Genomic DNA, 22,316 nt, shown 5'->3' with positions numbered 1-22,316 from the left:
AAGATGAAGAGAACATGTTTTGACTGATTCTGAATGTGGTTCATACAGATGGTTTACTAAAGCCATACTGCTTTTTCTTTATTTGTTTATGTCAGACTTTGAAGTCTTCTTGCACTTAGCGAGGGTGTAGGCCAATACCCTTTGAAGTTAATGGGCATCTCTTTGTTAGCTTTAGTGATGGCTTCATTATATCCAGAGTAAAATTTACCCCAGTGCAGACATCCCCTCAGAGTCTCTGAATTCCACTTTAAAATCAGTTAATTTCTGAATCATGCCATTAAATAGAAGTCTTAAATAAAAGTCTGTCTTTATACTTAGCCAAATTTTACAAAGAGAGAATTAGGAGCTCCCTGCAAAGATAAATCTATGTGGAAGGTTTATGTTAGGTTGCATAACTGTGCTGTACATTCTTGTACTATATAATCAGATTATATTTTTATACAGGATCATTTTTTGCAATTACACAATTGTAAAATTACATACTACAAATGAAACAGATACTGTAAACTTAAAGCATGGTTTTAACAGAATCCAAAATATCAGATTATTGAAGAAATGGTTTAAAGCCTTTTAGCTGTAATTTGAGCCTTCCCTAGCATATTTGAATCCCACTCAATGTGTTTTAAAGTAGGTGAGACAAATAAAACAAAAAACAATGTAGGCTGAATGTTTGTAGAATTGAGTGTTTAGAAAGCAACTGTATCTCTAAGATGTTTTTTTCATCAAAATTTGCCTACATTTTGATATTTAAACTGAAATAAATTACATAACTAGGTCAGTTTTACTCCTGGCAGTTCTGAAGTCTAGTGGGATGACCTCAAGTTGCATTTCTACATGGAGAGATAGGGGCTAAAATTACTGTAATTCACATTTAACTGTTCCCAATTCTGAACTTCTTTGGGTTCACTAGAATAATCTCCACAACCCTGGATACCTTGAAGAAGAAATTATCACAGCCTTCTTGGCCTTCCTTGTAGGTACAATGCTGCCCCAAATCTTCCTGGAACAGGCCTGGTGGACAGACTCCTCCTCGTCTTTGCATGACCTGTCTCTGCATCAGAGCTTGCCACTGGCATCTCAGTAGGGAGGGATTTATTTTCTTTAAGGGGCTATTTCATTGTTCTTTAGCTTCTTAATGTAGTTGCAAGGAAGGTGAGATCTGTAGCTCACTGAAGAATCACGTATTGGATTACACATTTGATTTGATGGTTATTGCAGCTTTGTTCCACTTTCTTAGTTAAGAGGAATCTTCCTCCTTCCATGTTGCTTATGCTTGCACAAATTCTTACATTGTTTTAAAAAAAAAGGATAAATGAAAGTTCATAGAATCACAGAATCATAGAATGGTTAGAGTTGGAAGGGACCTTCAAAGGTCATCTAGTCCAACCCCCCTGCAAGGAGCAGGGACATCCCCGACTAGATCAGGTTGCTCAGAGCCTCATCCAGCCTGGCCTTGAACGTTTGCAGGGATGGGGCTTCCACCACCTCTCTGGGCAACCTGTTCCAGTGTTCTACAATTCGCTTTGTAAAAATTTTTTTCTTAATATCCAATCTAAATCTACCTCCCTCTATTTTAAAACCATTACCCCTCGTCCTATCACAACAGGCCCTACGAACAGCCTCTCCCCATCTTTCTTGTAGGCCCCCTTGAGGTACTGGAAGACCACTCTCAGGTCTCCCCGGAGCCTCCTCTTCTCCAGGCTGAACAGCCCCAACTCTCTCAGCCTGTCCTCATAGGAAAGGTGCTCCAGCCCTCTTATCATCTTCGCGGCCCTCCTCTGGACCTTCTCCAACTGGTCCATGTCCTTGTTCTGTTGGGGGCTCCAGAACTGGACACTGTACTCCAGGTGGGGTCTCACCAGGGCAGAGTAGAGGGGGAGAATCACCTCCCTCGACCTGCTGGCCACCTGCTCGCTCCTCTTGATGCTGCCCAGGATGCGGTTGACCTTCTGGGCTGCAAGGGTGTAGTGCCGTCTCATGTTGAGCTTCTCGTTCACCAGCACTCCCAAGTCCTCCTCAGGGCTGCTCTCAATCCATTCCCTGCCCAGCCTGTATTTGTGCCTGGGATTGCCATGACTCAGGTGCAGGACCTTGCACTTGGCCTGGTTGAACTTCGTGAGGTTGGCACGGGCCCACCTCTCCAGCCTGTCAAGGTCCCTCTGGATGGCATCCCTCCCCTCCAGCATGTCGATGGCACCACACAGCTTGGTGTCACTGGCGAACTTGCTGAGGGTGCACTCTATCCCACTGTCCATGTCGCCGACAAAGATGTTGAACAGGGCCAGTCCCAATAACAACCCCCGAGGGATGCCACTCGTGACCGGTCTCCACATGGACATTGAGCCGTTGACCACCACTCTCTGAGTGCGGCCATCCAGCCAACTCCTTATCCACCGAGTAGTCCGTCCATCAAACCCATGTCTCTCTAGTTTAGAGAGAAGGATGTCATGCGGGACAGTGTCAAAAGCTTTGCACAAGTCCAGGTAGATGATATCCGTTGCTTATCCCTTGTCTACTGATGCTGTTACCCCGTCATAGAAGGCTACCAAATTGGTCAGGCACGATCTGCCCTTGGTGAAGCCATGTTGGCTGTCACCAACCACCTCCTTGCTCTCCATGTGCCTTAGCATGGTTTCCAGGAGAATCTGCTCCATGACCTTGCCAGGCACAGAGGTGAGACTGACCGGCCTGTAGTTGCCTGGGTCCTCCTTGTTCCCCTTTTTAAAAATAGGGGTTATGTTCCCTCTCTTCCAGTCATTAGGAACCTCACCAGACCGCCATGATTGCTGTCACACTAAATTTCTCCTGTATGATTAACCTAATAGAAAACTTCCCTGGAAAATCTGTTGAACTTTTCTCAGCTCATACTAAGAAAAATATAATCACTGCACACTTAAATACTGGATACTTTTGTGTTTTTGCATGTGGAAAACCTTATTACAGTTTTATAGCTGATCATACAGAGATTTTCAGAGACTAGTGAGATTTGCTCATCATCTTGCTGCCAAGAAAGAGCCTATCGTTCTGGAAAGCCTGAACCTGGAATGAGACAATTATGCTGCCCTCTTAATGTGGCCAACTTGTATCTACGAGACAGTACGTGCTGGATACGGTTTTCGTGCAAGTTACCGTTATCCTAAGAATAATCTGTGCAAATGTGGCATTTGATAATCATACTTTTGGAATAAGGGTAGCAGGAAGAATATGGGGAGTGACACAGCCCTTTCCCTCTGTTGTCTGTGTGAGTCTCATGAAAGGATTGGAACTTTACAAAGTGGCATCTGTGACCTTCCAAATAGTCTACCACCATCGTCTGCTGGTTTGTGACCCGTAATTAAGGGCTACTTAGACATAGTCAGGAAAGGAGGTGAAGCTGTGGGACACAGCTGAATGGGAAAAATTAAAGACTTGACTAATGTTTTTCAGCATCTGGAGAGTATATATTGGAAATATGTATTTGATTATTCACTACTGCTTGTGGTAGGGGAACCCTGCACACTGAAACCAGTTGAAAATGAAGGGCATTTTGTCTGAAAGCCTACAATATCTGTCCCCCATGTCTTTTTGTGCAGCTAGCAGTAAGGGGGGTATAATGAAGGGAACTGGAATGATGCCATGCTACTCCTATTAGCCAAATGTGAGTGACAAAGAGAAGTAGAAAGCACCAGTATATAAAAAGAAAACAGCAGTAATATTTAGCATTATATAGTAAATATAAATATGCACAAACAGAAGTGGTTTATTTTTTTCATAATGAATTTTCTACCAACACTTATCTGTCCTATTCTGATTGCAGCCTGGTCATATTCTTTCTTATTCTCACTGCTTTCTTTCCTCCTTTTCTCAGGCAAAGCTTGGAGATGAAATTCTTGACTACAGGGATTTGGCTGCTCTTCCTAAAAATAAAGCCATCTATAACATTGACCGCCCAGATATGATCTCCTATTCTCCATATATCAGTTACTCTTCAGATGACAGGCATAGTTACGGGGAGGTACTGAAACATGGGTATTTTTTTTACTATGAATTTGAGATTTTAAGTGCATCATTAAACATGTTGCTGAACACTCGTAAACGTGCATAATTTAAAAAAAAAACTTAACTTTTATAACTTCAGTTAATTGAGTCATGTCATCCGTTCATTCACAAGGCTTTCCAAAAAACAAGCAAGATGTTCATTTGACTTTTTAGTTTGTGGAAATTAAAGAATTACTTTCTGTGATCATTTTTTAAACAGATGACATGTAATTAAAGTATGTTTTTCTATGAAAGGAGTTCTACATGCATGTGGTAGGAAACAGGAGCCATTGCTAATTACAATGCAAGAATCAGAAGCGAAGCCAAATGTCTTTCATGATTTTTTTTTAAGTGTACCATGTTATTTTGGTAACACAACAATGGTCACTTTCCTATGCACAAATTTCTTTCAACTGTCCAACTGAAGTTCATCCTCATGTCATGCATGCATTTCGACCTATTCATATGCAGAGCTAATATTATGCAGTTTGTGCTAATGAAATCTGATTTAACATAATCTTACTGATTCTGTTTTTGTGAAGCATATTTGTGTATAATACCTGTCATGCAAGTTAGCTTTTCTTCCCTAATCATATCTACCTTTTGTTTGAATTTCTGATTTATTTTGTAATTTTAGATATTTTTTTACAAGTTAAATCTCATATATATACTAAGTGTATTATCAAGATATATATGGTCTAGAATTGGAGTCTGCATTGTTCAGACTAAACAACCTTCCGCCCAGCTCCTGTGAGGACTCACTCATTGCTCACGCTCCAAGGTGGTGGTTATAAAACCATCACACCCAGCATAAATCTGTGCTGCTGCTGGAGGGAGTTTCCCCCTGCCTGCCCGCTGTGACCCAGCAGCTGTGAACTGTGGGAACCTCACTATGGCATTTTCAGGAGTGGGACAGAAGGTTAGTTGCAACTGAGCTCTAAAAAACCCAACCAACCAAAGAAATAAAACCACAGCAAAGAGAGTATTGCTGCTGTCACCTGCTTTTAATGGGTAGCTCAGTGGCAGGACCACGACAGGAGGGGTTTATTGGGACAACTGGAACCATTGCCTGTTTCAGTAAACATAAAACTTAACAGAAGATGAAAGGCACTACATCATGAACAAGGGCCTTTTCCCTTGGGGCTGCAGGAGACACCTGTAGTGGTTGCACAGCCAGTTTAATGCTGTCTCAGGTAGGTCTGTGCTGATGTAGGCATTTAAGTCAGCAAGACCACAGTGATATCTTAAAAAATAAAAAAGTGAGGTCCAGTAGTCTGTTTCTAGGTGCCTAAACCGGGAGGAGATTTTGGGCTGTGCTCATAATCCAGCATGCACATTTTTGTGGTGCTCCAGATATTTACATCCTTGATATTGCCAGGGGAAAAAATATCATAGAATCATGGAATATCTCAAGTTGGAAGGGACTCATAAGGATCATCAAATTCCTGCTTCTCACAGAACTAACTAAAACTAAATTGTGTGACGAAGAGCATCATTCAGGTGCTCCTTGAAATTTCACAGGCTTGGTTCTGTGACCACTTCCCTGGGGAGCCTGTACCAGTGACAGACCACCCTCTTGACGAAGAACCTTTTCCTGATATCTAATTTGAACTTTTCCTGACGTAGCTTTGTCCCATTTCCTTGTGTCCTATGGGTGGTCACCAGAGCAAGAAGATCAGCTCCTCCCCCTCAGCTGCCCTCCTTGAGGAAGATGTAGGCGGAGATGAGGTCCCCCCTCAGCCTTCTCTTCTCCAAGCTGAACAAGCCAAGTGATCTCTCCTCGTAACTCTTGCCCTTGAGGCCTTTCTTCATCTTGGTCACACTCCTCTGGACACAGTCTAGTAGTTTTAGTTTGATGTCCTTATACTGAGGCACCCAAAACTGCACAGTACTCGAGGTGGGGCTGCAACGGTGCAGTGCTGAGTGGGACAGTCACCTCTCTTGAGCAGCTAGCGATGCTGTGCTTGATGCACGCCAGGACATGGATGGCCCTTTTGGCTGCCAGGGCACACTGTTGACTCCTATTCAAGTTGCCATCAACCCAGCTCCCAGATCTCTTTCCACAGGGCTGCGCTCCAGCCTCGTCCCCCAGTTTGTACGTATGTATATCCTGTCAGGCATCCTGGCTGCACCTGCAGCTGCAGTAGTTTCAGTAGATTTCTGCTCAACTAACCAAGTTTAGCCTTTAATTTTGAAAGGAGAATGAACAAACAGCAGACTTTCAAATTACATTATGTTTAATTGCAAATTAAATAGTAAAGGTATTTTTCTTACCGTTAAAACAGCCAACTCTGAGCAACAAAGTTCTAGTCCAGATTTTGGAGCTGCTCAATGCAGATTTAGCTAGGGCTTGTGTCGAGTCTCAGGCAGTTGCTTTAAATGTGAGTTTCCCTACTGGCAGCACCCTCGGGTACCGTACTGGCTCACCAAACTCCAGGATTTTGTAGTAAAGAAATCAACACAACCTTTCTATGAAATTATTTATATCTTATTCCTAATTTACTTATTTAAAAACAAATAAAAAGAAAAAATGGCCTAACTTAATTGACAGGTGTTTTTCCTGACTGTATCATATATACTGATATTTTAAGAGTTCTTCTCACAAGTAACATCATGCATGAGTTTGTATCACTAATTTGTTGTGTGTTGCTGTTTGCAGTCACCTCAGTTGCTCTCTCCAACACCTACTGAGGTAATCCCCAGTGTCTTTGTTCTCCTCTTCTGACCCATTTTGTGATGCATAAACCTAGTCACACTGATAACCAGCAGCGTCTGAAATGTGGGGTTTGCCTCCTGCCTCTGCAGTGCATGAGGTTTTACAGTTCATGTTTGTGACAGTGTTACTTGTGTTGAATACGTGCTCTGCTTCTGGATCATCTGTATGCAGCTGTCTCCACTGTCATCCATGTTTCTGCTTTCCAAAATAAAGGTGTTGTGGTCACTCCTTTAAGCTCTACTAACTAAATTACATTGGGAAATACGATTTATGTTTACATTTAAAGCTGACAGCGTGAGTTGACTTAAATTAGTGCTTGGCATAGCTTTCTCTTTTTTTCTTTTTATTTTTTTATTCCACAAATAGTTAAAACTACTTATGCTATTTGTGCGCACATACTGTTACATCATTTGCACACACCTGAACTTCTAGGCCTGTCTATTTTCATTTGCATTAATAATCAAAGCCAGTCATTGTTTCAAGAAACATCACCTTGGAAGCAGTGATAGCATTTCACGCAGCTTCCCAGATAGTAACTCAATTACATAGAGGCCTGGCTAATTTCTCCAGTATCTCATTTTTATGTTAAGAGAACTATATTGCAAAATTTTGGTAATAGTGGAGAATTGTGAATTTTCATTAAGGCTTGTAAATCACCAAGTGTCACTGTAAGTGTTGGTTACACAGAGAAGTTAACCAATAGAAATGTATTTTAATTGACAGTTTAAAAATAAAAATGTGCTTTGTTTAATATTTGATTTCATGAACTTGATTGACTGTTCTTTACAGAGACACAAAGTACACAAAAGGTAAGGTCAGAAATAATCAATATGAAATCTTGGTGTTTTGGAAGATAATAATAATTTCCTTTAAAATAGCTATCAGTTAGCAAACACTCATGCTATTAAATTCCAGAAGTGACACTGGTATGGAGGTTGGTGCTGCCATGTTTTGTTTATGTGAATTCTCCAGGTTATCCAGCTTTGCCATGCTTGCTATGTTTCTGTAAAGAGTCTATGATTGGGTGCTTAGGCATCATCATCTGCAAACTTGTCACCAATTTTGCTGCAGGGATTTTTATTAGAGGAAAATTCCACTATGTCATACAATTGGACACATCATAGCCCATTAGCTTACATTGTATGATATTTAAATATCATTGCAAGACTTTCTAGACATTGCTATACTGTTTGCAACTCTCTTCCCAAGGGTTAAAATGAGTATTAAATAATGCAGCTACTTTGGGAGGGAAACACCTCAAACTGGGCACAGAGGGTTGTTGGCAGAATACCTACAGAGTGCTATGTGCTTGGGAAGGCATCAGTTGTTCTCTCTTTTTTTTTATATAATTTCTTCTTAAATGGATATTAAAGCAATAATGCTACTTACCACTATACAAAACTGATTTTCCATTTTTGAAAATACAGTCTGGGGTAAGGTGGAAGGAGCAGAGTGCACTTGAGCCAGAGGAGAAAAACTGATGATGGAAGAATGTTGTACACTTTCACAGAGTCAAGGAGAATCCCAGAGAAACCAAATGAGAAACTGCATTCATCTGAAGATGAATGGATGGATAGAATTAAGTTGTCCTGACAGGAATCTGGGAGACGATGATGGGGCTATGTAGGATCTCCCTTTAAATGATGTGTGTAAGTGATGAATGATCCAGTGGGAGTCAAACAGGTGCCTAAAGATGTCCCAGGATTTATGACAAGTGACTAACATCTGCTAATATATAGCACGTCTGTACGCACTCCTGCTGAAATGGGAGAGGGGAAGCATTTTTTGGAGTATGACTTTCCATAAGGTAGCCTCCGCAGGGTTACCCTGATTTGTTTTAATTTGAAGTTAACTGAAGCCAATTCTTACTTGTCTTAAAGGAGACAAGAAATCTGAATTTGCTTTTATAGCTAGTTTACAAAAAGTCATTTCTACATCAAATTCACTTAGTAATGGTTTTACTGTTAAGAAGATACTATATGCAAATGGCAGTTGTAATTTAACCAGCTATAGAGAGTGAGAGGTTTGGAATGGGTCTAGACAGTTTTAAGTGCTTGAAGCCAAGGTTTTCGTGGGAAATGGGTTGTATGACTTGCTTTGCACAATGCTGCTCTAGTAATGCTAATGCTGTGTATGAGTGTTTATATCAGTTACTTAGCTAGTAATCACCGTGTTGTAATATGGTACATTGGGCAATTTGTACAGCTGACACAGTTGTTTCTGTGATGTTATGAAGCCAACAAATGCTGATTTTTGTGTTGCCTGTAACCATTATGCATCCATTTGTATGGGTACAAAGTGACTATAGTACTGTCACGCTAACCTGATTTCACCTTCCACCCACCCGTGTATGTTCAGGGAACTATACTGTCCTGAAACAACACTTCTACAGCGTTATATTCTTTTCATGTTATATTGACATTTTAAATTCATGTATGTGCTGACTTCCCTGGGCACATGACTGTTCTCTGGTACTTGGCAGAGCTCCTTCAGTCACACTGTGATGGAGATGCTTACAGTTGAAAGCTGCCTCATTTCATTGGGATTGCATGGAGCGTTAACAACAACATCAACTTCCATCTGCGCACCATAGAAATGTGAAAAAGGCGTATTCTGCCTTTTCAGAAGTGGTTTCTCTTCCCTAATGAGGTATATTTCCTCTCTTCCTCTCAGGGTGACCAAGATGACAGATCTTTCAAGCAGTACAGGACATCAAGTCCTAGCTCTGCTGGCTCGCTGGGCTATGGTCGCTACACTCCAACCTCCCATTCTCCTCAGCATTACAGCAGACCAGGTAATTGAAAAGCAGACTTATTTATTCTCCAGATATTTCCACTACTTTGTCTTATGTTCTGAGTAGGGTAGACTCCGGTAGATAGGGGGTTAAGGTAGAGTAGCAGTTCGCTGCTGTGATTTATTTACTGTGAACAGTCCCGTAGGGAGAAAGGAAACAAGTGCTTCAGGAATGAGCATCTAAGAAAATGAAAAAAAAGGTGTCTAGTAAGATTGATTTTATGTATCTGTAAGAAGAAGATGGAACAGCTTAAAGGACTTAATCCTGGTCCCAACCTCCCTGAAGATACTCATTCAATCCACAACACTTTCACAGTGTGGCATGGTAGCAGTGCAAGAGGGTGATTGAGTGACTTTATATCCCTTCTTGTACCACAGGGTTATGGTCCGTGTCTCCTCTCCACAGTGTAAGAGCTGGTGACTAGTGGTTCTAATGGCTGGATTTTGAACACCAAGTTGCTTTAGTTGAGAAGCTTACAGCAATGTAAGCTTTGGGCTGTAGTACCAGCTGTGTCGGCTGGTCACAAAGAGAGGAGGGGTCACCTCCATTTGATCTTTGCATGAGCGTCCCTTACAAAAGCCTGTTTATATCAGGGCACTGTACAGAGTTTTATCCTTGGAAACAACTAGATGCAACTAAAATGCTCCAAATTAATTCTGGTTTTTCTCCACTTAATTTTTTGAGTGGAAAACAATGAGCATTTGTATTGTTTTCTTGGTGTCTTTTAATTTCACTGGGAATACATTAGAATTATAAACTAGTTTGGAAAATTGGGAGTTCTTAATCTTTCCAGTGAAATGAAAATTTTTTGGGTAGCAGAAACAATTTTTATAGGAGTTGAATATTTGTACTACATAAAGTCTTTGACAAAGTGGAGATAAGATTGACTATCAAAGATCTACTGAAGAGAGGAAAGATTAGTTTCCGCTGAATTTCTGGCAGCTGTGTCATGCTTAAGCTTAGCTGCAAACTGTTAAAGCAAGGAGGAAAGATGAATGAAATTTGAAATTTGAAATTTAGTCTCATGTTTTACAGCCTCATTGAAAATTTAGAAGAGAGTCATAATAATTGCCACTTTTAATAATTGCCATTAATCCTCCAAAATTTGTTATCGGGACATTATTACAACAAAGCAAACAAAGATGCCTTCTGAGAATGTTTTTCAATGTTTTTAATCACATGTCTAATTTTCAGAGCTCAAATAACTTCAGGATGTTTCTTCAGATGCTTAAATTAGCTGTGCACTTGAGTGCCCTGGTGCATTCTGAACCAAGTCATACCAGTGTGCACCGACAGCAGTGAGAACTGTACCCACTCGTAGTGCAGTTCTCAGCAGAGACGAGACTCTCCCCATTTCATTTCATTAGATCCATTATGAGCATATATCATTCCCTCTTGCAGCTTTTGAACATGCAGATTTTCCCCTGAGTGCAACTATGCTTTTTGTGGTGCCTTTTCTGGAATATTTTCTGATGCATTACATTGTCAGCTTTTTACATTATACTCTTTCTGTCTGCAGAAGGCCCGTGTCCCTTGGCTAACTGCATAGTATGGCGATGTGATGTTTTTAGCAATAACCAGAGAAAGATAAAATCCTAAATACAAACTATATGTTTTCTAAGCATCAGGAGGAAAATGTTCCTGAAATAAAGGATGGCATTGTAATTTGTGGCTTTCAGTAAGTGAACTAAATAGTTTATTTTCACTTACTCTCTGTTGCCCCCAGCTGGTACTCAGAGTCTTGGTACCAGTAGCTGCATCTCCCTGTCCCAACACCCAAGCCCTACATCTACATTCAGACATCATTACATCCCTTTCTTCAAAGGTAAGGTCCAAGAATGCAAAACCGTGCTGTGATACTGTAGACTTATTCAGATGTGTTTCACTTTTATGTCTGTGCAAGCATGGCTTCCACTTGGATAAAATTTGTCTTAATTTTGTGCAAGTGCTTTCTTGATGTACTGTGTAAGTTTTAAGAACTGAATGGGTATGGGTTGTTTTATTTTTGCTTTTTTCAGTCAGTGTTAAGTGTTTTTCAAGGAGGTGGAGGGAAAGACATAGATTTTCTAATGAAAATCAGGGAGGGAAATAATTTAAAAGTCTCTTTCTTCTAAAATACAATGTCTACCCTATTTTGGTGATGCTAAATAAATATCATACCAAGCTTATACATTGGATCCAACATTGGATGATCAATTATCTGACCTTCTAACCTACATTTAGGGATTCTTCATATTATTTGTACCATTACCAAAAATTATGCCGGATAAGCTGGTTAAATCAGTATACCTGCACTGATTAGCAAATAATGTTGTAAAACAGAGTAACTGAGTCTAGTCTCCTTTCCATTAATTTTTTTTTCAGTGGATATTAACTTTTATTGACCTCCATGTTGCAGATGTGAGACAGTAACAAGAAATGCCAAGAACTTTTGAGGCAAGGCTATTTTTCTAGCTAGTCAATTAAATGTCAGAAAGAGAAGACATTCAGCTACCACATATGTCTTCCCCTGAGTCCATCCTCTCCAGTAACAATATGAGCGGGGAGGAGACACGAATGATGAATGCCAAACATTTTCAGTGCCTGTTCCTTGGCTCTCGTCAACTGTTTGATTTAATAAAGCAAAACTGTTCTTCTTGCCTTCGTAACCATTACAGTAAAGGAAGTGACTCTCTGCAGGAACCAGGCTTGCAAACTCAAATGAATAGCAGGTGCTCATCACCTTTGGAAAAAGATCTAATGTATCTTCATTGAGCCCTCCAGAAACAGTTCTGTCCAACAACAGCCGAATTTCACTGGTATAAGCAGGAACAGAATCAGGCTCAAGTTTCCCAAATGTGATCCCCACGAGGAAATTTGGGAAGAAAAAGCTGATGAGATTAAACTGTTTGTGACCATTTTAAAGTCTACCTGCAAAACTCCTTCCCACACCCGCGAACACACAGCCTCTCAGACATTGCTTGGAAGGCTGGTGCACACCCTGGTTTTCCCTGAGGCACTGAACAATTTCTTGATCTGTCCTCTAAATTTGGATAATATCATCCAACCTGTTGTACTGAGTAAGAAAAACCTCTTCAGTGTGCTGCAGTGCACGATTTCACTGTATGGAAAGCTTTTACTCGAAAGCCCACCTGTGGTTGCTTAGCAGCCCTCCTGTTAAGATGAGTTTCTGCTCAGTGCTACCTGCTGTTGCTCAGAGCAGCGGCAATTACTTTGTGCTGCTCTTTAGAGGAAGATACCTTCAAGTGTCGTCATCTTGTGCCCAAACAATTATTATTAATGTGATCAAAATTATAATATGTTGCAACTCTGCAGAACTTTTTATCAAGGAGCTACAATATTTTGCAAGCAGCAGCTTACAGTGCCTCACAGTGTTCCTGTGAGGCAGGCAAACTGTTTTTAATTAAAATGTATAGGTAATCCTGAGCCCTGCAGAGGTTGTATAGAATATCCACTATTTTACTCTGAGTTAACATCTCAGTCCAAAATGAGTCAGAAGATTTGCCCCCATCCTCTTCAAGGTTTCTGAATTCTTTTCTCTGAGTTGCCAACTGTGTTTTTTCTGTATCTTGAGAGCCTTTTGAGGGTGTTGATGTGCTATTTTTTTCCCTTCAAAGTGGTTAGTGTGAGAAGAGTGGGATTGTAGAAATAGTTGCAGATCAAGGTTATTGTTGCCACTTCAGTTTTTAAAAAAAATGAAATCATGTTAATTTATTTTTTTAATTAAATAAAAAAATAATTCACTGGTTAAAAATACTAGAAGTAATATTTGTAAAAACCAGCACTCCACAATTGTCATAAAAATATTTCTTTAAGCTTCCAGGAGGCAGAAATGTTACTACCCTAGGGAAATTAAAACAGGCAGAATCTTCCTTTTGACTTCACTGAGTTTACATCATACTCATCCTGAGAATTAAATGGTTTGTCATTTTTCCAGCAAAAAATACAATTACTGAGTTCCTGTTCATTCTTCAGTATACTGTAGTCTTGCTCCCATGAAGTGCAATAGGATGAGCTATTCTTTGTCATGCAGATAAATGATTTGGTTCTGGTCTTTTAAAGATTTTTGTCTTCAAAACATCTTCAAAATAAATCCTGTGACAGCTTCACTTCAAGAAAGCTTCACATTCATCCCCTTGTGAATCACAGAGTGTGATATTCCAAGTACTTACGCTTGGTGTAAGTCTTCCTCTTGAGGTGATGGAGTCAGTGAGCGTACATGCTTTGCTGAGCCCTACTAAAAATCTGCTTACTTAAAATGTGGTGGAAAGTATCTTGCCTTTCTAGTGCAGGAGCACAGTTTCCAAAGCCCATTTATTTGGCTTTGGAAGCTTGAAAAGAATTAGTCATTGAACTTCAAAAAACTTTGTCTAGCCTAATGCACCATGTGCAGAGATACTAAAGGATTCAGTTTCAGGAGTAGGCTCTGACATCTCCCTCCTAAGGCTGGTGGTATCTGTTTGTTCAATCCTAAACTTAAACAGCTCTTACTGTAACTTATTATCAGATTTCCCATCCTCACAGATAAGATAAAATCTGACTAGGAACGAGGTGTAAACAATATGATATTTTTTCCTGAAAGTCCATTGAAAAGGGAGCGTGGTCTGAGCTCTGGTGAGAGTTGGCTCCACACACACAAGGTTAAAAGAGCAGCCTACACTGTCAGCAGCCAAAAGACACAAGGAAGTTTTTGTGGTTGACACTCAAGTTCAAAGTAAACCTTTCCAGATACTTTCCAAGTTAAACAAAATCCAAGGAAGAGTTCATGGTTCTGGCTTTTTGCTCTGCACTGACCAGTAGTGCAGATCGCAGCCTGCAGCTGCTTGTGGCAGAAGACAAAACCAAAAGTTTGAAAAATCACTCTCTCTGGTAGTTTTATTTTCTCTGAGACTTTATTTGAAGTTCTTCTTCAATGTATACCAGGCAAACCTTGAAAGAGACAAATTCTTGGCAAAGTCTCATTTTAGAGATTTTTATTATAGGCTGGATTAAATGACTGTCTGGAGTTCCTACGCATGAACTTTCTACATGGATCTTCAGTTTGCTTTATTATTAAATATTTACTTTTGTATGCAAAATGTGAAATACAGCTGCTCTTTTGTGTTTGTCCAAATCGGTGGCAGAGTTCTAAATATAATTTAAAGGTGCATCAGCTTGTACGAGTGGCCTGCAAGAACTTTTTCCCTTATTTCATCCTTAATTCTTCCTTTTCGAGCAAGTTAGTGGTGATGGCTTTGCAAACTGCTCCACCCAGGTGATCCTCGCATCGAGCAGTTAGCAGATTTGCTGTCCCCTGGTACTTGTGCTTGCATCCTTTTTTCTTACAAGTTGATTCCTCTTAATCAATGCTTCCTCCTGATTCCTGGCTGACACCCTACCCTGTCCCTGAAGAATGATTCTCTATGTGTGTGTGATACCAGCACCTTGGAGTAATGAAGCTCAGTGAAGTAATTATTCATGCAAGTCATATATGAATGAGTTTTTAATAATATGCTAATTTAAATTAAATGAGGAATTAATACACAGTGCAAATCACTTGAAAACGTTCGTTTTGTTTTTAAATTAAAATCTTCCGATAGCAACATCACTTTGGGATGAAGATTTTTAAGGTTATTGGAGCTGTAAAGGACCTTATTTAAATAAGTGTCTACCACTGCCCTTTGCATTCAAAGTTGGAGTGACATTGAGACTTCTTGCACTTAGTGAGGATGGCCAAGCATCTGGACAGCAAGCAGGAAAGAAAGAGGGAATTAATAAATGTGCAGTGAAAACCTGTCACCACCTCTTTCCTTCCAAGAGCAAAGCGGGAATCAAGAAACTGAATAACCGTCTGGTTCCTTGTCTGAGGACAATTTGACTGCAAGCTGGTGGTGACGCACCAGATTTTTATTAATGCCATCATTCTTTCGTTATTTTTGGGAAGGACCCTAGGCTATCAGCATGTGCAATTGTAATTTCACTTTCCCAACTGCTCTGATAACCTTCTTTTTCAATGAGAAATCACTATTATTGAGTGGTGATGGCTGAATAGTTTTCAAGTTTTAATTTTTCACCAACTGGGAAAATAACAGACACAAAACTTGGAACAGGTTAGTTAGTGTATCGTCATGAGATACACAGCACGCTCTTCTGACCTCATCTGCCCTGCTTCTGCTCCCGCTGAACGCAGTGGCACTCCCCAGTTGACTTCAGTGGCTCTGTCAAGGCTGGCTTTGGCGACAGACCGATGACCATGCGTCCACTGCTTGTCAACAGAGGCAAGGGTTCAGCAGAGACCACCTCCATAGGCATGGCCTAGACAGTTGTGGCCATCCAGTAGTTTTATGATTATAAAACTTCCCCTCTCTGAAGGCAGAACTCAGGTACTGATCTAGTGCTCTGAGCTGCTGCACTTTCTTTACCCCTAAAAAACTTGCTATAATTTCATCATTACTAGCCATTAAATTCGTGCTTCATCCACACTAAAACAATAACAATGAATTAACAACCATTTTATGTTAGAATAAATGTCATGTTTGGCTTCCAGTTGCTTAACAGTGCTGTAAATTAATTGGATTTTACAAGTCCCAAAAAAGTAGAGCTTTACTTTTTTGTTTGCCAAGCAGCACTATAATGCCATAGCGTGTTCTTCGGGGAAATTAGCTAAGAGGAAATGAATGGCCCCTAATCAGCATTTGACAAAACAAATGGGAAAATGAATACAGATCAATCCTGCATATATCTTGGAATTTGGTGCAGTGACTATGGCATTATAGATCCATGACTTGATAATCCAACCTTGTTTGCATAAATATAAAATGCTGTGGCATGTTACCTGTGGGAAAATTTTGCAACTGAGAATCAAATTTCAGCATCTGTTTTTGTCGCTGATACATGCAGGAGTATTTGACTTAATCATAACGTCTCTTTTTGTGGTCTAGTCCTGCTTTGAGATAATTTAAATACTACTGAATGATTTCATTACTGATTTCAGGGGCAGGCTATGAGCCATAGCATTAATTTTCCAAAACCTGATTGATAGATTATTCAGTTAAGACTATGCAAAACATACTATAAGATTGTGGCTGTTCTTATCCTTTTATTTTCTTCATTAAAGTGTTGTTAAAAGAGAAGCTTTAGTTTCCAAGTGGTGCAGTTTAATCTGATACTATCTACCAGATATTCATTATTGATGAGATGTTTGGAGACTGAGCCATACGCTGTGCTGAAAAATAATAGAGTTTGCAAAAACCATGTATTCAAAACTGTTGGATTAACAAGTCATTCTGAACAAGCTTTGTGCTTGAAATACTCTACTTTGCTTTCCATTTTTTTCTTTTATCTGCTTTCTTTGCTCTTCCCCTTGGAGGCAGTGAAAGTGGTCGGAGCACTCCAAGCTTATCCATGTACTCAGACAGCAAATCTTCACCTTCTGTCTATCAGCAGGCTCCTAGGCATTTCCATATTCCAGGTAGGCATTCACTACTTAGCTGTTGATCTTCAATTGCTGGCACCTATTTATTCTCTCCTGAATGTATTAATTTTTTTTTAATTGATTGGAAAACTTTGAACTACAGGAGAAGAAAATGTCTGATAAGTGAAAATCTGTTAACTGTTAAATCTAGTCTCAGAAATAAAGGAGTTGAGAGGTGTGTGCTTATGTATATATTTTAAAAAAATGTATTAGAGGTGTCAGAGAATGACAAATGTTATTAAGCCTACAAAAATGTTATTAAGCCTACAGGCTGCATAGGTCTGTTGTATTTGTGTGCAGGAGGGAAGGCTGAATGGGACTTTAGTTTTTTCCTTATCCATCCACTCTCTGAATTAGAGAGTCATGTTGACATAGACATTAAAAATAGCTGGAAGACTTCAGACCTCCAAGAAGCTCACTGTGGCATATGTACTATACTGTTTTCCAGTTCACATTCAGTTTACAAGCACATTAAATTTACATCCACACTGTTTAGCTTTTTGACTGCTAAGCACATCTGCCTGCTCAGTTGAATAGATTGTTTATTTCTGTTTAGCTTCTTGGCTTAACATTCCTGTAAACACACCGTAATTAGAATTGTATCTGCTCAGGTCTGTAGTTCTAAGTAAATCTGGTATCTGTACAATGTGATATATGGGAACCCTGGACTGTAGCTCTGGGGGCTTTCAAAAAATTCCTATAAGGCCAGATTAGATACATAATTCAAAACATAGACAAACTGTAGGATTTCCTATAAGAATATTGGGCATTTACAGTATAAACATCTGTATCTGAACATGTATACTTTCTTCATAATTAATGGAGGAAGTCCCTTCTCAAGCCTGTTATAGTAGCCTATTGTACCCGTATATGCATTTTATTTTAAATAGTGACAAGTGTAGCCAGTTTCTCTTTGTTGTCTATGAAGTATGCATTGGTAATGCAGATATAGCCACCTACATTTCAGCAAATGGATGCCATTCAAGGTGTCTTAAAGCATTTTGAGGGACCTAGGGGGGATTATTCTGCGTAGGTAGGTATAGCCAATGTTTTACGTATATAGAGATGGGATGGGTAAGGCTTCATTCTTTTGAAACAACCAGTGAATGACAAACCACTGAATGTGTAGTCTTTGTTCGAGTATTTGCATTTTACTGTTGTTGAGAGGAGACAAGAGCAACATGGTGTGAACTGCTTGCTTACTCTTTTATTCTTTCCTTTCTCTTTCCTCTTCCTCAGACACTGGCGTAAAAGATAACATCTATAGGAAACCTCCTATCTACAAACAGCATGGTACAGTCTGCTTTTCTCTGTTGCAGTTTTCTCTACATGTCTTTGTAAAGAAATGCATATTGACTTTCAAATTAGTTTGCTGTGGTCTTTGCCTTTCGTTATGTCGACATGCTGGAAGGGAGGGATGCCATCCAGAGGGACAGGCTGGAGAGGTGGGCCCGTGCCAACCTCATGAACTTCAACCAGGCCAAGTGCAAGGTCCTGCACCTGGGTCATGGCAATCCCAGGCACAAATACAAGCTGGGTGGGGAATGGATGGAGAGCAGCCCTGAGGAGAAGGACTTGGGAGTGCTGGTGGACGAGAAGCTCAACATGAGCTGGCAATGCACTCTTGAGGCCCAGAAGGCCAACCGCATCCTGGGTTGCATCAAGATGAGCATGGCCAGCAGGTCGAGGGAGGTGATTCTCCCCCTCTACTCTGCCCTGGTGAGACCCCACCTGGAGTACAGTGTCCAGTTCTGGAGCCCCCAACAGAACAAGGACATGGACCAGTTGGAGAAGGTCCAGAGGAGGGCCACGAAGATGATAAGAGGGCTGGAGCACCTTTCCTATGAGGACAGGCTGAGAGAGTTGGGGCTGTTCAGCCTGGAGAAGAGGAGGCTCCGGGGAGACCTGATAGCGGTCTTCCAGTACCTCAAGGGGGCCTACAAGAAAGATGGGGAGAGGCTGTTTAGTAGGGCCTGTTGTGACAGGATGAGGGGTAATGGTTTTAAAATAGAGGGGGGTAGATTTAGATTAGAAATTAGGAAAAAATTTGTTTACAATGCGAGTTGTAGAACACTGGAACAGGTTGCCCAGAGAGGTGGTGGATGCCCCATCCCTGGAAACATTCAAGGCCAGGTTGGATGAGGCTCTGAGCAACCTGATCTGGTTGGAGATGTCACTGCTTCTTGCAGGGGGTTGGACTAGATGACCTTTGAAGGTCCCTTCCAACTCTAACCATTCTATGATTCTGTGATTCTATAATATCAAACAGAAAAAGAAAAAAAGTAACATAAAAATTAAATAGCATTTTGTATAATACGCTGTCCAAGGGCTCAGTAAGTTCTCTAAAACTGGGGTAATGATATTTTTATGTGTCTTGGTAATTCAGAATTGATAGTAACTTCAAAGCAGTTTTCTTATTTATGGAATGTTATAAAACATGTAAATGTAGAAGATCGCTCTCCTGTTTTCAGACTGTGCCTTGGGATATCTAGTTTTGGTGAATAATTCTTACTTCTACCTTGCTAGGGGAAAAAAAAAACTTCATTGATAAGTGGTGTATATGAAATATCTACTTTTCATGTGCAAGTTCGTCAACCTGTAAAATACCTGGAACAAATGTAGTCACACCACAGCAGTTGGGAACAAGTTCAGTAGCTGATAATGTCATCAAGATATGATTAGAAAAGCTTTGGTAAACGCTGCAACAGGACTGCTGTCTGAGTTTCTGAACAACAGAAAGAAATGTGTAATATTTTATGCCACTGAGAATCTGACTTAAGACTCTAGTAAATATAAAAAATAGGAATATAAAGTCTGCATTCTTCTATTATTATTTTTGCTGAATATTTAACTAATTAATATCAGTGCAATTTCCATGTTGATGTCAGTGCCTGTGTGGCGTTTGCCAGTGGTCTTGGTTCATGGTACAGGTTTAGAAATACAGAATTCATTTTTCTAAACTAAATTCCATTATTAATGTTTAGAAACAAGTATGTATGGATTCTGCTGCATTAGGGTGCCTAGAAAGTGCAGAAGTACATTTCTGATTAAAAGTCGTGACTGAGGTACTCCTGTAGTCAGAAGCAAAGGACAAAAATAAAAATAAAATGTGTAGTATAAAACTGCCCCAAACGAAAAATTGTATTTTAATCATGATTGTTCCCCTGCTTGGGAACAAATGAAAGAAAAAAAGTAAACCTGAGAGATGTTTATCACACTGTGAGCAGTAGCTGAGGCACTTTGTGGAGGAAGGCATCTGTCTTTGGGGGTACAGACTGGGGAGTGGTACTATGCCACTCTTCTTGGCAAGAGAAGGTCCAGGCTGTGCCTGTGAGTGGTGTCTCTGTTGGAGCAGCTCTTCCCATCCTGGTACCTTCTGCAGCACTGTCCGCACAGAGGTGACTTCCCACACTGCATGTAAGAGTGAGAAAGCTCCCTGTGTCTGTTCTCCCATTCTTTGGCTTTAGGTGATAGCTGATAACTTTCTGTAAGTCAAAAGTTAAGGAACTGCAGATACATCACTGGCTTCATGGTCAGAACAAGGAAAATATATTTTACGTATTTTTCTGTTGTGGTGATAGAGGGCATTGATTTATTTTAAGATATTCAATTAATGTTTAGTAAAAAAAAAATGATGCTTTTGTGTAGTTATCATTTTTATACTACCTTTCACAGAAAATGACATTTATGTCTGTTTTGGATGAAGTTCTAGTTTGGATCTGGTACAGTAATAGGAGAAACAAAATTGCCAGCTGATGTCTCCCAACTGAGGAAGTCAGCCTGTGCACATTCCTGGTAACTGGTGCTTCATGCTAAAGTAACTGCACGTTCAAATCATTCAGATTTAGATAACCTCTGGTTTTTCTGCATATGGTTTTGAACAAAGTCAGACTTGCTGATGTTTCAGTGCACTTTAGGTATCTGTCTTTGATAGACATTTTCTGCTCATAGTGTCCTAATCTTGGACAAACTAATGTTATGTCTAAGGCAAAAAGATAGTATCTGTTTGGTTTAGTGCTTGATTTAATGTAATCTGCCCACCTTATAGTCTACCCAAGCTCTCTAATTCCTTCTTGTCTTTAGATATACAGATCATTTGAGGCAACTACACAGACTGAGCAAAAAAAGCTACTGACAAAGGAAGAAGTTGAATATTACAGTGATGTGTGGAAATACCATGAGCAAATGCAAAGTTACAGTCATCTGGTGTAAATCAGCATAGCTTCACTGATTTACACAGGCTGATGATATGGCTCCAATGTCCTGTATCCTGGCTGTGTCATTTAATTTTATAGATATTTTTAGTTTCCAAAGAGGATTCTAAGCAGCAGCTTTTTTTTTTGTTCCAGGCCAGGCATTTTTATATCAATTTTCCATCTGTCAGATATGCGGTGGAAGCCTGGATTATGTCAATTTGCACTGCTCGGAGGACTTGTTCCTTGTAATCACTGGAGTGAGCAGAGAAGTAAATTAGCGAGTCAGCAATCTCTATAGATTAACAAGGCTATGTGTTTTAAAATTTCTTTTGTAGCTTGTAGATGTTCTGAAAGGTTGTGTTGAAATTACATACTTGTTTTTCTGCTGAAGAGCAAAACAGAATTTACTCTTAACTCAAAAACAACAACAAAAAAAATCAATGAACTTTCCTTCAAATTAAAAAAAAAATTAAAAATTACCTTTTATTCTGGAAGAACTCCTGGCTAAAGCGTGAACACATGAGCAGCTGATGAATCAGCTCCTCAGGCTAACGGGACACTGAACTGATACATGCTGAAAAAGAGCCAGAGAACAGTCCTTTGTTGAAGAGACCAAGTTTGAACAAACAAGCACAAAAATGTTCTTTAAAACAAAAAGTGCAAGAAGCTCTGCCAAAACATTTGGCTTTAAAAGGTTTCAGTTACATCAGTGCCCAACAGATTTGCTGTAGCTGCAGCTTCTGTGTTTCTACTATAAACACCCAACTGCAGAATGAAAAAAAGGCTGTGGAAGAATGGGACATGCAGGAGATCAGGCTGAGAAGTGGGGTCGGAAAGTGCGGGAGCCTGTGTTGTTGTTCTTTTGTGTCTGTTCATGTTTCAGAAATATTTTAACATAGTTCAAAATTAAAAAACAAAAATGAAGAGGTTTTCTCTTCAGCAATGTTATCACTGATCCATGTGAAACATGCAGTTCACGTTGGGGTTCACAGCAGAACTGAGTATCCCATGTAGCAGTGAAGGTAATGCTCAGTACTGATGAAATTCAGGCCGCTTGGCTTTATCTGCCAACCACATGTTGTAAAAGCACCCTCAGCGACTTGGGAGGGGCAGGCCTTCATGGCCCCCGTTGCTTTTTGT

The 22,316-nt window shown here is 40.0% G+C and overlaps 1 protein-coding gene across 11 annotated transcripts in view; it reads left to right on the top strand.

Annotated features, from left to right (window-relative positions):
* The window catches only part of ABLIM2 (actin binding LIM protein family member 2), a 148,677-nt gene that overhangs the window by 99,719 nt on the left and 26,642 nt on the right, over positions 1-22,316 (top strand). For 3 of the 11 annotated variants that reach the window (XM_086746334.1, XM_086746332.1, XM_086746333.1), the window contains exons 10-14: positions 3,848-3,994; positions 9,407-9,527; positions 11,254-11,352; positions 16,876-16,977; positions 18,220-18,273. In XM_086746334.1, coding sequence (XP_086602460.1) covers positions 3,848-3,994; positions 9,407-9,527; positions 11,254-11,352; positions 16,876-16,977; positions 18,220-18,273 — 523 coding nt within the window. The remainder of the gene's footprint in view (positions 1-3,847; positions 3,995-9,406; positions 9,528-11,253; positions 11,353-16,875; positions 16,978-18,219; positions 18,274-22,316) is intronic. The other 8 variants (XM_086746341.1, XM_086746339.1, XM_086746337.1 and 5 more) reach the window with 7 other exon arrangements.

The sequence above is a fragment of the Chlamydotis macqueenii genome, chromosome 4 (assembly GCF_036417535.1).
Source record: "Chlamydotis macqueenii isolate bChlMac1 chromosome 4, bChlMac1.mat, whole genome shotgun sequence".
Taxonomy (NCBI): domain Eukaryota; kingdom Metazoa; phylum Chordata; class Aves; order Otidiformes; family Otididae; genus Chlamydotis; species Chlamydotis macqueenii.
This window is presented reverse-complemented; position numbering and strand designations above follow the sequence as displayed.